Raw genomic sequence first — 15769 nt, forward strand, 5'->3', positions numbered from 1 at the left:
TAAGTGAGCAAGTTGAACTACTTGGAGAAAGAGGGAACAGAGAAAGCAATCAGCATCCAAATCTTTATTGAGGAAATGTTATCTAGAGGGGTGGGTCCCTCACTGCACAGCTTGTTCATTGGCACTGCCTCCAGAATCCTGTGGCTTCATCACATCTGGAAGCTCTGGAGGGCTGGAGAAGGGCTCAATGCGCAGAGCTTCAAAGGCATCATCTGTGGAAGGAAGCAAAGCTTTAGAAGATGCCCAGTGTTTTCCTTTCACTTGGAAGTATGGTCTTTATGTAAGCACTCTCCAAAACACCACCAAAGCCATGGCCTTTCCCATCTGGGTTGCCTGACATGGCAATGGCCATCTTCTGTCCCCAGAGACCTAATTTTACCACTGATTCCCCCTAGATATTCTAATCAACCAATGTGACCAGGATGCATGCACCTTCTGTCCCCAAACTGCCATTACGCTCTACCAGCATCCTTTGATACCAAAAATCAAGTGACTGAGAATCCCAGAACTGTTTCCCTTTGTTCTGTTCATTATATTCCACACTCTAATCACAATATACATGTACACATCAGAAAACCTGAGCTGGGGAGAGGGCTCAGTGGTTAAAGTGCATATTGCATTGAGCCTTTCATCTCAGCACATGGGAGGCAGAAGTAGTTCCAAGGCCAGCCTGATTTACAAAGTGAGCTCCAGGACAGCCAGGGCTATTAACATAAACCCTGCCTCAAGCAAAACAAAGTGTTGCTCTTGCAGAAGACCTGGGAAATGACAACTCATCAACTGCCTGAACCAGTTTTTGGGGGATCTGACAACCTCTTCTAACCTGAGATCACCAGGCAAGCACAGCACAGAAGCAAAACAAAAACCCGTCAAATTTTTTTAAATGCAGTGCTGGGGATCAGACCCTCAGCTTTATGCCTGTCGGGCAAGTAATACTCTCAATTTCTTAGCTCTATTTCAGTGCCCACTGTTAACCCAGTACAAAAACAAAACAAATGTAACAACAAAAGCAAATGCCCACCACACATCTTTCCTCCTTGGATTACACCCACCTAGAAACTTTTGACCTGCCTCTCAGTTTTCAATTTACGGAGGTGTCCATGCATGTCTCTGACAAGCTGGCATGTGAGTGCTTGGACCCAGGTGTTCTGTAAGAGCAGCATAAACAACCACTCTGGTCACAAAATGCCAGTAGTGCTAAAGTGGTTGCATACACCTCTGTAGAGGTGGGTTGAATTTGAGGACAGCCAGAGAAACCCAGTTTGGGGGGTGGCTACGGTAGAAGGACCCATCAGTTCTTGATTTAACAAAACCTCCCTAATAGCAGTTAGCGTTAGGGAGAAGCTTGCTTTATCCTTCAGCATGGACACTTGAATAGCAGAGGGAGAGATGGCACCTAATGCTGTCAGTTGCTTCTAGAAGTGCTTTTGTAAATTTGTGAAGGATACAGCAACTTTGAACATTCTGCCACAACATTCCATGTGCCAGAGGGATAATAGGGCCTTTTAGTCCAGTTAACTGCACATCCAATGCCATATCAGGAGTCATATAACTAAAACAGGACTATCAGTGTCTTCTAGGACAGTGTACTCCAGGGGAGTAGGTTCTGCTTGAAGAGTGACTTGAGAGAACACAACCTTAGCTTAAACTGACAAGTTGTGTTTTCAGCCTCACAGGAGCCCATGCAAAAGAAAACCTTATTTGACATCTGGCCTGTGGATCTTCACCAGCCCTACAAGTGTTCCAGTGTCACCTCACAGGCAGTTATCTCAGGGCAGATTTTCATTGTATGAGACACTTGGAGCAGGTCCTGCCTAGGGTGCCCTGTGGACATGGGAACTCCAGGTTTGGTGGCACAAGAGTGGGAATTGGCTATACATGAGGATATAACTCCCTGAGATTTACTTGTTAAAAACTAAAAAGTATAATTAGAACTTCCCTGCCTTAACTTTTGGTTATATTTTCTTTCAAGATTAAAAAAAAAGTACTTCTGGGGCTGGAGAGGACTCAGTGAGTAAGAGCACTGGTTGCTCTTTCAGAAGGCCTGGGTGCAATTCCCAGTACCCACATGGCAGCTCACAACTGTTAACTCCAGTTCCAGGGGATCTCATCTTCACAATAATGCACATAAAATAAGTAGGTTAAATATTTTTTTAAAAAAAGTACTTCCTGTTATTTTAAAAGATTTTTGTGTGTGTATGGCTTGTACCAAAGGCAATGGGCTTTTTTGGGAACTAGAATTATGGATGATTGAGTTATGGATACTGTGAACTGAACTCAGGTCCTGTTCAAGAGCCAGTGTTCTTAATTGCTGAGGCATTTCTTCACTTTTTTTTTTGCCCTTATACACAGTCCCTGGGTCCACTGTCCCTTGTTTAAATTTCAAGAGGCAAAGAATAAAATTATTAAATGTCTTCCTGCCCCTAGGCAGGGGCCTCTACAGGGTGGGCCCTGGCTGTCCTGGAACTGCCTCTGTAGATAAGGCTGGCCTCTGCCTTGGATTAAAGGCATGTAACACCAGCCTGAGGCACTTGATCTAACTACCCTATCCTTAAAATCTAACCATGCCTTTAATCCCAGCATTTGGGGAAGTGAAGCAGGCAGACCTTTTCGAGCTCAAGGCCAGACTGGTCAATGAGCAAGTTCCAGGATAGTCAAGGTTACAAACAGAACCTGTCTTGAACCCCCCTTTAAAAAAAAAAAAATCGAGGGGGGGCATGATATATAGAGTATAGGGCGAAGTATCAATAAATCTTGTAAATGTGGCTGGTACCAGAAACCTGAAAGTCTTCTTTAATTTCAAGCTCCTGTCTGTGTTCCAGTTTTTTTGTTTGTTCTTCTCAGACAGGGTTTTATCCCGGAACTTGCTCTTGCTGGCCTTGAACTCAGCGATCTACCTGTCTCTGCCTCCCAACTCTGTGTGTGTGTGTGTGTGTGTGTGTGTGTGTGTGTGTGTGTGTGTGTGTGTGTGTGTGTGTGTGTGTGTGTGTGTAATTTTGTAAAATTATTTATGTATATGGTTTTTGTCTGAATGTAAGTCTGCTTGATGCGAATGTCTGGCGCTTCAAGGACACCAGAAAAGGGCTTCAGGTCCCCTGGAACTGGAATTACAATTCTGAGCTGCCTTGTGGATGCTAGGAATGGAGCCAGTGCTCTTAGTTGCTGAACTATATGTATTCAGTCCCCAGGCTTTGCTTTTTAAGTAAGAAATACCTCATGTTCTTTGAGGAACAACTACAGGCTCCCCAAGTCCCTTTTTGGATGTAACCAGATTGTTAGCTGCCATCCAGGTTAGCCATCTTACCTGCTCGGAAGGCCAGGCCCACTGTGGCTGGGGCCTGTGGCCGTGCTGTCTGGCTAGTGAAGCCACACTCGCCCAAAGTTTTTCCGTCATCAAGGAGCTGGTCATCCTGAAAAGAGAAGAAGGTTTGGGGGACAGGCCCTAAAGGGACAAGTCCCAAAGAGAGCCTTCTGGTCAGCAGGTCAGCAACTATGTTGAGGAGCGGCATCCCTAAGTAAAGCACACATTCCAGAACTATAGCCAAGAATTTCCAAAGCTGGATGGAGTGATGGCTCTGAAAAGCTCTGGCAGAGAATCTGAAGTTCATTTTCCAGCACCCATATAGATTGGCTCACCAACCCCCAGTTCACCTATTCTGATGTCTCTGGCCTCCTCAAGCACTTGGACTGTGTGTGGGCACGTACCACACAACAATAAAACTCACACAGGATCTGGGTTCTGGCTTTTCCAAGCTCTCTAGGTAAATTAACTCAAAAAGGTAATTGGATTTATTTTGAAGAAAAGATCTCACACAGTAGATGTTCTTCAACTTCTGATCCTCCTCCTCCCAAACAGGATTATTGCCCAGTTTTTCCAGGCTGATGATCTAACCTAGGGCTTCATGCAGGTTATATGTTAGCACTCAACAAAGCTGCATCCCTGACCTCTAGTCAGTTTTTTGCTTTTGTTTTTTTAAATCAACTTTCACCTTAAAATAGAAATTGCTGGATTATCCAACTCACAGGGCGGTCAGAAGTGTCGATAACTTGAGAAGCCTAGAAAGCAGTACTAGGAACACTATGTAGTTCCTAGAATAGCAAAAGGGTCTTTCAAGGAAAAGCCCAGTGGATATCAGAGAGAAAGCCCTTCAGAGACAGGAAGCCAGACTTTAATCTGGAGCAAAAGGTCTGCTCCCGTTTACAGCCAGAATTAGCTCAATGCACTTTGGTGACTGACATCATGCTTCTGGGAAACCTGAATCGAGTTTAAGGCATGAGGATCCAACTCCACAGCCTGGCTTACTGAAAACTGGGGCTGGCTTCCCAAGTAAAAAGGTGTGCTTGAATGAGAGGTGGTTCTAGAACATCAAGAGATTGGCAGGGATAAACACTGGCTAGCTGAAGCACTGGTGGGATCTTGACCTATCTTGTAGACCACACTCGCATTCATCGAGTTCCACCCCACCCTCCAGCAATGGGATTCCGGGGGACTCCCCGCAGGCCGAGGACTCCCCGCAGGTCCGAAGACTCTCCGAGGTCCAGAGACTAGGCACATTGTGGTTCCAACCCTGGCTCTGCCACCACCTTCGGCTGCATAGGATCACCGAGGCCTCGGTTTCCCCAACCGTTGAGCAAGGCCGCCTGGCAGGGCGGGGCGGCTGGCCCGGGACGCGATGCGGCCGGCCCCTCGGCATGATCCGAGACCCCCTTGTTGGGCGTCATGCCTGGCCCCCCACGCGCGCAACCGCCACGCCCGCTCGTCGCACCTTGTACAGCCGCTGCTCCTCCGGCGGCCGCTTGAGGATGCCCTCGACGATGCGCTTCAGCTCGAACACGGTACTCGACTCCTTGGCGTCCGTGAAGATGGTGGTCTTGTGGCGCCGGATCATTAGAAACACGTCCTGAGGATGGCGGGCCCGCGTCAACGCCAGCCCGCGGCCCCCGGCCTGGCCCCGGCGCCCCGCGCCCCGGCCCCGCGCCCCTCCCCCCCGCGCCCGCTCACCATCCGGCGGCTGCTTCTGGCTCGACGCGCCGGCGCGGCCACGCTCCGCCCCTTCCCAGCAACCCAAGCGCGGCCCGGCGTGCTCCGCGCGGCCCCGCCCGTCCCGCCCCCTTCATCCTTCAGCCCCTCCCGTACCGCCGCCGCCATTTTATGCGATCCGGGAGCGCGTCGCTGTGCGTGGCCGCCATCTCGGTGTCTAGGCTACCGCTTTGCAAAGGCTGAGGCCCTAGTATTGATGCCCTCATGGGTCTGAGGCGCAAACGTGGCTTGCTTTGGAGCGACAGAGAGAATTAGGGAGAAAGCGCACCTGTCTTAAAAAAAAATTTTAATGAGTTTGTTTTTTTTATCTGCATTTATGTCTGTGCGCCAGTTGCATGCAATGCTTAGGGAAGCCAGAAGAGGGCGTCGGGCCCTCCGAACTGGGGTTACAGCCGGTAGTGGCTCACCATGTGGGTGCTGGAAATCGAACCTAGCTAACCCCTGGAAGAGCAGTCAAGTCTTCTTAATCACCGAACCATCTCTCCAGCCCACGTTTATTTAAGGGTCAAGCTCATGAACGGTGACTTTACAACCGCTTTGAGAAGGTGTACTGTAGGGAAATAGGGCCAGCCAAAGAAACACCCTGAGCAGAGCCAAAGAAGCACACTATGGCCCTGCAACCAGAGCCAAAGGAATGCACCCTGACCCTGCGATTAGTACCAAATAAACACTCTTTGGCCCTAGAATCAGAGCCAGTGGGAGAAAAATGCCCTGGCCCTAAAATTAGAGACAAAAGGCTAAAAATCACCAGTGAAAGAAACACACTTAGGCTCTGAAACTGTTGTGCCAGGTTCGAGGAGCCCAGAGACTAACCCAAGGAGTCGACACTCTGATGCAAAAGCGAAAGGTTTCTTTTTATTTCAAGCTGGCCAGCTAGGATCTCACTGCATGGTGGGCAAATGAGATGCCAACCAGCCAAAAAGAGAAGCTTTTAAAGGGGTACCCCATAAGGTTGAAGGCCACAAATTACAGAGTTTCCATGTTACTTCAGGTCATTCAAAGTTCAGAGTAAAGCAGTAGGTATATATTTTAAGTGAGATACATTTGAGTGAGATAAGACAAGGCATGGGCTTGCAGGGTTACAGGTTCACAAGGTCTGTCAGTTATCCCCTGGGCTGAGGGAATCTTTAGGAGCAGCAATTAGCAAAGGGATGTTAACAGGAGTGGTGGATAATTACCTCCCCTTCTCTGAGAGCAGGGGATCAGGTGCCAGTCATGGCACTCCTGATTTAAGGAGTTAAGTTTTCCTTTACCGTAAGTAGTTCCTTTTCAGGGCCTAAGTTTTTAAACTTTTATTAATTTTAATTTTTGGTTCCTCAAAACCAGAGCCAATTCTGACCCTGAACCTGAGCAGAAAACCAACCAATCCCTGAGCACAAGATCTAGCGGATCACCAATGCCCACTCTGTAAATCTCCCTGGAAAAACACCACCCCTAAAATGCCCTATATAAACCCTGTGCCTGTTCAGCTTGTAGCTGTCTGGTGGCAGAGGTAGCCACTCTCCTGGATTCTTCCCTCCCAATAAATCTCTTGAATGAGGTTTGGGTGAGACCTACTTTCACGAAACAGAGACAACCCTGGGTGGAGGGGAGCAGGGTTGTAACACTTTTGCCAGGGAAACCTTCCCCTATCAAAGCAGTGTTGTTACACTCCACACTCTGAGGACTGGAATAACTTTGCTGGGGAAGCTTTTCCCTGGACCTGGGAAAACCCTGTTGCTGGAGCAGAGCTGTTTCGCTGGGAAAGCCTTTCCCTAGAGCGGGGCTGTAACCTGCTACACTTGATGTACAATTTTAGATCTTATCAACACTGTATGTTCTCATCCAGCCTCAGGCTTGGGTCAAAGGGTTTGTTAAATCCAATTCAGGCATGCTTTGTAGCCTGTTAGGAGCTAGAGAAGCTATTGGTTTTAGAAGACTGACTGGTCACAGTAGTCCCAGCACTCAAGAGGCAGATGTGTTTGAGGCCACCCTGATCTACAGAGTGGGTTCCAGAACAGCCAGGGCTACATCGAGAAATCCTGTCTCAAAAAACAGTGAAAAGCAGAAAGCAAAGGCAGATTTATTAAATGTGGCCATATGAGGAAGAGGAATATGTGAAGAGATCCAGTAACTCTCCCAAGTCTGTGGGGAGTTCTTGACAGGAGTTTAAGTGAAGGGGAATGAAAAAGCATTCCTAGGCATGGTGTGGCCAATCATCTGACTGTTTCTGTTAGGAATAAAGTTTAACGGGTTGGGACCTTGGCGGATTTCATGGCAGATGAGGGACAAACATGCCAGGTAGACAGAGCTTAAATGAGAAGTTTTATTAGAAAGGGAAGGGGGAGGGGAGGGCTGGGCGGTGGTGGCAACGCCTTTAGTCCTAGCACTTGGGAGGCAGAAGCAGGCAGAACTTTGTGTGTTCTACAGAGAGCTAGTTCCAGGACAGCCTCCAAAGCCACAGAGAAACCCTGTCTCAAAAAAAACAGGAAAAAAAGAAGGGGGTGGAGGAAGGGGAAGGAAAGAGAACAGACAAGTGAAAAAGAGCAGAGGCCGCACTTCCAACTGTGGATCCCTGCTACAATGTAGGGTGCCAATAAGTAGTCATGTGGCTTGATACTGAAGGGGAGGGGTGCAGTTTCCATGAGTGAGGTAGAGAAGATCCAAAACCTATAATCTCCAGCCTCCCAGAGACTGAGAGGCACAGGCTGATTTTTGTTGTCCAGAGCCCAAGAGATGTGAGGTCCCAACCCATTACACTTAACTCCTTACAGTTTCAGCTGCAGTCATTCCTACAAAATGATCTGATAAACTGTAATTTCTGTTTCAGGACGAGACTTTTCCTTATTCCAGTGTGAGACTCCTGGGGAAATGCTGATTAATTAGGAAACATCGTTTTAACAGTCCAATAGCCAAAGGGAAGGTCACGAGTGACTCTTTAGATTATTATCATTCCTTTCACTATCTTGGGTACACTTCCTGGGACTGAAGAAGATTGGATAGTGTCTACTCCACCCAGGAGCCTAGGGCATCAACCCACCTTCTTGCCTAAATTCAGTGCCCAGAAGGATCTGAGGACTTGATTTTCCATACTGACAGCTGTTTGAATGTTGATTTGTGCCATGCTGAAAGGCCAATGCCTGGCAGTGGTGGTGCTCACCTTTAATCCCAGTGCTCAGGAGGCAGAGGCAGGCGGATCTCTGTGAGTTCGAGGCCAGCCTGGTCTCCAGAGTGAGTGCCAGGATAGGCTCCAAAGCTACACAGAGAAACACTGTCTCGAAAACCAAAAAAAAAAAAAAAAAGCAAATAAAACAAATAAAAGCCACCCCCCCCCAAAAAAAAAAACCATGAATTTATATTGGCAGGTAGAGCACAGCTTTAATCCCCATACATGGGAGGCAGAGGCTGGTAAGTTCAAGGCCAACTAAGGCAACATAGCAAGACAGTGTCTCAAAAAAATGTTTAGGAAGTGTGGTTATGAAGCATGATCTCAAGCTGACATATACAAGGGTGCACCTCTTCATATTGTGACAGGTCCTTCTGGTATTAACTTGGGTGAGTCTTCCAATAAATTCTCCTTCCTGCTTTTGTTCTGTGAGACACTGTTTAAGGAAAGCTCCCCAGGGCTCTCATCTGCTACAAGCAATCAAGCTTTCTTTACTCTCTTATCTCCTGGCTTGGTTCACTTACCAGATGAACCGACTGTGCGGTGGGCATGGCCTCCATTTACACTGATTACTAAGCTTGCTTCCCAGGTGAGGCTGCAGCTTTGGGCTGTTAACCTTGCCCGGGCCTAGTTCTCTCTAATATGATTGGAATTTGTGTGTTTGCCTAGCATGGGTTCAGTACAGGGACTCAGGGAAGATAAAAAGTCTATGAAGTTTCTCTTTTTGTCTTGAGACTTGGTCTCATGTAGCCCAGACTCCTGAGCCACCTGGAGTACAGAGGGCAAGTCTAGTTTCCTCTGGCACGTTGCCATCACAGTTGGGTAAAACTGATTTATACTAGATTTTATGTAACAGGTTGCCACAAAAGTAGCAGCTTAAAACAACATAAATTTATTAAATCAAAAATCTGTTGATTAAAGCTTGGGTGGCTTGGTTGAGTTCTCTGTTGAAGGCTTCACCAGTGTGAAGCTAAGGGATTAGAAGATGGAGGAAATTTATATCCGGTCTCCTGAGTGTTGGCAGAATGTGTTTCCTGGTAATTGCAGATTTCTCTCTCCTGCTGGCTGTCAGTGCCTTGTGGCTACTCACAATGCCTGGCCCCTCGGCTTTCAAAGTCAGCAATGGAGATTCTCTCTAGTGTTGAGTCCCTCTTAGGCTTTAATTGGTCTGACTTCCTCTGGGGAAACAAACAGGCCAAATGAACCATCTCTAAAGTTGAAAGTAGTAAATACTAGCCAGAAGGAGAAGGCAGAAGTGTAACTGCAGGGGACTCATAGAAAATCCCTGAGTGACAGAAGATGTGCCTCAAGGAGGAGAGGAGGCAGGGGGATGGGCAGATGGGCTCAGCCTCAGGTAGGAAAGAGAAGTACAGGGTGGGCTAGGAAGCCCCCGATTCACGTTATGGAATCCACCAGCATCAGAGGCGCAGGTGAGCCTGGATCCAGGGACTATACTTGGCCACGTTAGTATAGACACCTGGACGGTTGGGCAGGGCACAGCCCTTACCCCAGCTCACTACACCCACCAGGACCCAGCGGCCAGACTGCAGACAGGTCAGGGGTCCTCCAGAGTCACCCTACAGGAAAAAGGTAAACTTAGGTCACAGCCCTCCTAAAGCTTTTCAAGGCCACTTTCCTAGGTCCAGTTCCCTGGGGAAGTAGCTCTAGGATAGGGGTCTGCAACCTCTTGGATCCTAGGTTTTAGGGAGGTAAGAGGGGAACCAATTCCAGAGGATGTGGGTTATCAGACACACCTGGCAGGCATCCTTATGGCCCCTGCGGTAGCCAGCACACAGGTTCCCTGGAAGCACTATGCGCTCACCCTGGGGCACATTGGCACCCACGTGGTAGAGGCGGTCACAGGCACCAGAGTCCAGCAATGGCACCCTCACTCCTTGCAAGGGTCGTCCCTCCGGGAGTGGCACTGAGGGAAAAGGAAAAGATCTGAGAATCAGAAGAGAGCTTGGCTTGGAGTGGGGCTCAGTGGGAAAAGATGAGTGGGAGGGCCTGACTTGCCAACCAGAACTCCTTGAGTCTGAATGGAAGCGAAGTTTGGGTCCTCACATGTGCCTGGGGTCCTACACTGGGATGGTGACAGACCAGGATTCACAGTCAGAGCCCGAGGAGAATGGAGTGCCCCGAAGTCCCCAAAGCCTGACTATGTATTTTACCTCCAGGGCTGAGGCTACCCCAGCCAGTGACCCAGCATGGAGACCCTGGTGGTGGATGGGATCCTGGTGCAGGCAGGCAGACAGGCTGGATTCGGGCACTCAGGGACACCGGGTGACGAAGCTGAAGCAGTGCCAGGTCACCACGGGCCTCATCCTCAGAGTAGTCAGGAGGCAGCAGCACCCGCAGCACAGGAACCAAGAGCTCATGGGATGATGTCACACCCAGACTCAGTGCTCCCAGGAGCACACTGTACTCTGATGGCACTACCCGTCTGCAGAATAGACATGGGGGCTGATGACAACATCGGGTCCATGGGGCCTGTCAGGAGCCAGCACTGCCCACACCTCCCCAGGCAGCACCTTCACTTTCCCTCAGGCCTTGTTTTTTCTCTGGAGCTGGAATAGTGAGTGAGAGCTGACCTGGGGAAGCAGTGAGCTGCTGTCAGCACCCACTGGGGTGCAACAAGTGACCCTCCACACACATGGACTCCACGGTGCTGAATGCTTGTCTGCCATGGCCATTCTCCATCTCCAGCATCCCGGCCCCCCACGATTCGACTGGACATGCGTGGCTGCCCACAAGCTGTGACAGGACAACTGGGCAGTGAGGGTTGGATGGGACTTGGGACCTGGGAAGTAGGTGTAGGAAGGGGGACAGGGCCAAGCTGGGGAGGAGGTGGTTCCCAGGCTTCCTTACCTGCACACCTCTGCATTCTGGCTCCTGCAGGAGGAAGCAGGCAAGGGACTAGATTAGGGATTTGGTGCCAGGTAATAGAGCCTGGGTCAGAGATTAGGTAGGAGGTGGAACATATTTGTTACACTGACCTCATGCCAAGCTTCTGTGCCATTGGTAGCCTCCATCACCCTCCCCAAAGCACTGGGAGGCTGGGGGTGGGAACTAGGCACTATATACATACTCAGATTTGGAGAACCCAAGGTCAGTGCCAGAAAGACTCCATGCCTTGGAATAAAGATCAGAATGCCCCATGGTGCTCTAGAGGCACCAGGCCTAGGGAGAGATGAGGTGGGCAACTTGCAGCTAAAGTCTCTGCGGCAACTTCCCTGACCCTCACCCCACTCACCCAGCACCAACAGGAACAGGATCTGGAGGTGGGAAGCACCCCTCATTCTAATCTTCAGGACTGGCCTGGGTACAGGTAATGTTACTCAGGGCTTGGTCTCTGGTCTGGAGGGGGCAGGGAGCAGAAGGGAACATTCTAGGCTAGGGGACACATCCAACCCCACCCTGTACCTCTGTGGCAGTTCTGTCTGCCATTAGTTTCTGCTTGGCCCTGGATCTGTCCCTGCCACCCAGATTCCACACCTCTAGGTGCCTCGGCTCCATGTGACCAACTCTGACCAAGCATGCCCAACATCTGAGATCAGGCGCCTTAGGCCTCAGTAGGAACCCTGGAGCCTCACCCTCTGGACCCCATCTTTCATTTCCTAGAAGCCCCTGGACCCAGCTCTCACCCTTGAAGCCTGGTGTCCTCTCTGGTGACTGGAACCAGGGGAGGGCCTGGGGGCTTAAAAGACAGAGGAGGTGGAAGCCCAGGTAATTAACAAGACCAAGGCGGAGCTGTGGCTGCACCTGAACAGCCTCAAACAAAGATGCTTTGAGAAGAACTTAGGAGGTGCAGGAAAAGGACACCAGGTACTGAGAAGTGGGGTGGGGTGGGGTGGGGTGGGGGGAACTGCGGTTAGGCCAGGAAGCTCCAGAAGATCCTTGGCAGCTCATCTCTAAACCTGATCCCGCAGCCTTGTGGACCTGCTCACTGGGGCTTCTGAGCTCTATTGTTCTGCTCAGTAATCCCAGCTCAGCCAGGCCAGGGGCCCCACATGGCAGCTCAGACCCTAGACCCACGCCCTAGATCTCAGGCCTGCAGCTGACTACACACCAAACCCAACCTGGTCTGGATCCCAGGTCTGTATGAGCCTGAAGTGGAGAATGAACAGTTCCAAATTGCTACAACCACCTTACCAGACCACAAGCAGCAGTATGCACTACACTGGGGAACAGTGCACTCTTTGGTTTGGGAGTGGTCAGGGTACAGCAAGGAACACTAGAACTGAGCTGATTCGTCATGCCTTTGCATCTATAAAACTGTAAGATGAGATATATATATATATATATATATATATATATATATATATATATATTTAAATCTCTCTTTATATTATGCTTCTGGTATTTTCTTATAATGTTCCATATAAATGGAAAGCCAATAAAGGAGGGGGTATAGGGGATATATTCATTCCAAGAGAGTTTCCAGTGGGCAGAACGATGCTTGGTACAGAGCTAGCTTTGAATAACTGGGAGTAAGGGGGAAAGGCAGAGTAAGACAACAAGCTGGAAGCAAGACAGATAAAGAGAAGAGGACCCCCGTGGTGGCCCAGATCCAGTGTCTGTTTGGATGTAGGGAGGAAGCTGGCCTTCAGACATGGCTTCTGCTGTCCATAGCCAAAGACCAAACTTAAAATTCACACTTGGGGTTTGAGAATGTGACTGAAATAGTAGAGTGCTTCCAGGAATGCACACGACCCTGTGTTTTAGCCAGGATGACACAAACAGGGTGTGGTGGCACACAGCTACCAGTCCAGCACTTCAGAGATGGAGTCAGATCAGAAGTCCAAGGTCAGTCTGGGGTCAGCCTAGGGTACGTGAGACCCTGTCTCAAATAAACAGACTTCCCTTATTTATTTATTTATTTATTTATTTATTTATTTATTTATTTATTGGTTTTTGAGACAGGGTTTCTCTGTGTAGCTTTGGAGCCTGTCCTGGCACTGGCTCTGGAGACCAGGTTGGCCTCGAACTCACAGAGATCCACCTGCCTCTGCCTCCCGAGTGCTGGGATTAAAGGCATGCGCCACCAATGCCCGGCTTACCTTCCTTATTTGTTGGGGGTAAATAACTCAGTGGTAGAGAGAGCCCTTGCTTATTTGAGACCCTGGATTTGACCCCCAGAACGCCCCCACACACAGAGAATGGGGGGAGGGAGGAAGGGCCATGTCCTCCCTCCCTTTGGAGGAGTAACTCAACTCCCTCACATTTCTTGTCTCTAAAACCAACCATTTGGTTGTTGTAAAGATTAACTGGATGAACCACACAGAGCCTGCAGCAGTGCCAGGCATGTGGCAAATTTTGTAAAAGTGCAGGAAGGGCAGACAAATGTCCCATCCTCCTCCAACTTCTGGGATCTTTTGTTGCTCCAGGTTTGGGGGCCCCTTGAAGGTGAGTCAGCTCCTAATCAGTGTCTGTGGCTGTTAGAAGACTAAGGCCCAGTGTGTTTGGGAGGGACCTCTGGGCATATGGTCAGCTCTGGGGTCCTGGGCCAAATTTTGCAAGTCAGGTGAGCATAAGGCTCAGAGGGTGGGCATCCATCTAGCACAGGGCCTGGAAGCTGTAATCTGGAGTGAAGGGCAAGGCTGGAGGATGCATGCAGCAAGGAGATGAGTTCTTTCTGAGAATTTGGCTCAGTTCAGGGAAAAGGTCTGCAACTGGTTGAATGTTAGCTATCTGAACCTTGGGAGAAAAAAGAGAGCTTTCTGAAACCCAGCCCAATGGAGGCACAGAGTGTGTGCTAAGCCTAGCTCCCTGTCAGACTCAGTTTTTTCATTTTACTGGTAAAAACAAACAAACAAACAAAAAACACTAGCATGTGTGCTCACCTGTGCGACCCCGGCTTGCATTCCTCAATAAAATACATGTAGCTGAGTCCTGACTCTAAGATGAGTTCATGGGCCATGGTGAGAATAGGGGCATGAGGTGCTGGTGTGATGGGGAGCCCTCGGGTGCTGGCTATGGTTAGGAGTTCTGCCCATCACTCCCCACCCTGTCTTCTCAGCCTTCAGACAGCCACAACCATCTTTCCGTAAGTTATCTTTCATGTTCCAGTAACAGGAGAAGGTCTGAGGCAGGAAAAATTAAAGGAACAAAGGAAGGAAAGGAGGTCCTCTCCCCAAGGCCTGGTGATGTCTCTGGTCTGTTGAAGGTCAAGAATGCCACCAATTAACAAAATCTATGCAAAGGTTGCCCATATAAGTGACATCATACTCTTATTTATTTATTTTTTTTTGGAGATCAGGTCTCACTGATATTCCTGGCTGTCCTAACTCAAAATGTAGATCAAGAAGGCCTTGAATTTATAACAATCTGCCTGCTTCTGCCTCTGGAGTACCAAGATTAAAGGCCTTGAGCCATCACATTCAGCCAATATTTCTTTTGTATAGAGATATTTAAAATAAGAATGGTAAAATAGAAATAAACAGTGCGTAAGGTCTGTGGTTATAGACAGCTATGAACTGACGTGTGAGTGATGGGGATGGAACCCAGGTCCTTTGAAGAGCAATGCTCTTAACTGCTGAGCCATCTCTTCAGTCTTCTATTTGTTTTCTGGAAGGGAGGCAATTTCTCAGGCAGCAAACATGCATATTATGATGCACAGATAGACATTTTGGCAAAACACTCATACATATTAAAAAATAAGCTGGGTGGTGGTGATGCATACCTTTAATCCTAGCACTTGGGAGGCAGAGGAAGGAGGATCTCTGAGTTCGAGGCCAGCCTGGTCTACAGAGCGAGTTCCAGGATAGCCAGGGTCACACAGAGAAACCCTGTCTCAAAAAACCAAAATCAAATAAACAAATAAAATAATAATAATCAAAAGAGAGGCAAAAAAGAAAAAGTTCCTTAGCAATTGTTTGTGGTTTCAGGAGCCACTCAAAATCACATATATGGCCGGTCAGGTGGTGGTGGTGCACACCCTTAGTCCCAGCACTTGAGGCAGAGGCAGAGGCAGAGGCAGAGGCAGAGGCAGAGGCAGAGGCAGAGCAGAGCAGAGAGCAGAGGCAGAGGCAGAGGCAGAGGCAGAGGCAGAGCAGAGGCAGAGGAGGCAGAGGCAGAGGCAGAGGCAGAGGCAGAGCAGAGGCAGAGGCAGAGCAGAGGCAGAGGCAGAGGCAGAGAGCAGAGGCCAGAGCAGAGGCAGAGGCAGAGGCAGAGGCAGAGGCAGAGGCAGAGGCAGAGGCAGAGGCAGAGGCAGAGGCAGAGGCTGGTCTATCTGTTGTGCATATAGTCAGGAAGCCCAGCTTCACATGAGCAGAGCTCTGGGGGAACTTGGCACACCACTGTAGGCAGCACCACAGAGCTGGGTCTCCAGTCTACACTATTGTCACTGACAGGTCTGCTGTCTGCAACCAGAGCCTAGACCAGCTATCATGGGTCCTGGGCTAGACTGCTCAAGGTGAGCACAGTGAGGTGTCCAGGAAGTCACAAGGTCTCCATAATGTTCTGCAAGGTGCCAACTCAGATATGCGTAAGAGTTTATTGGCAAAGGAGATGGAAGACAACAAGAGCCTGGTCCAATAGGATGCCCCTTCCCAATACTGAGTGTCCTGTGGCTGGGAGGAGTG

The 15769-nt window shown here is 49.2% G+C and overlaps 2 protein-coding genes across 2 annotated transcripts; both read right to left on the reverse strand.

The window, feature by feature from the left end:
• Window positions 1-49: 49 nt before the first annotated feature.
• Elob (elongin B) lies at window positions 50-5085 on the reverse strand. The gene is made up of 4 exons (XM_027424889.2): window positions 5003-5085; window positions 4767-4901; window positions 3305-3410; window positions 50-212 (listed from the first exon to the last, which is right to left on the reverse strand). The coding sequence occupies exons 1-4, from the start codon at window positions 5003-5005 to the stop codon at window positions 100-102; spliced, it is 357 nt and encodes a 118-aa protein (XP_027280690.1). The 5' UTR covers window positions 5006-5085; the 3' UTR covers window positions 50-99.
• Window positions 5086-9604: 4519 nt separating this feature from the next.
• Prss33 (serine protease 33) lies at window positions 9605-11485 on the reverse strand. Its single transcript, XM_027424828.2, has 6 exons — window positions 11440-11485; window positions 11055-11078; window positions 10778-10940; window positions 10358-10629; window positions 9941-10110; window positions 9605-9763 (listed from the first exon to the last, which is right to left on the reverse strand). Exons 1-6 carry the CDS (start codon window positions 11483-11485, stop codon window positions 9605-9607), a joined length of 834 nt encoding a protein of 277 aa, XP_027280629.1.
• Window positions 11486-15769: the final 4284 nt, after the last annotated feature.

This window comes from Cricetulus griseus, chromosome 7 (assembly GCF_003668045.3).
Source record: "Cricetulus griseus strain 17A/GY chromosome 7, alternate assembly CriGri-PICRH-1.0, whole genome shotgun sequence".
NCBI lineage: Eukaryota > Metazoa > Chordata > Mammalia > Rodentia > Cricetidae > Cricetulus > Cricetulus griseus.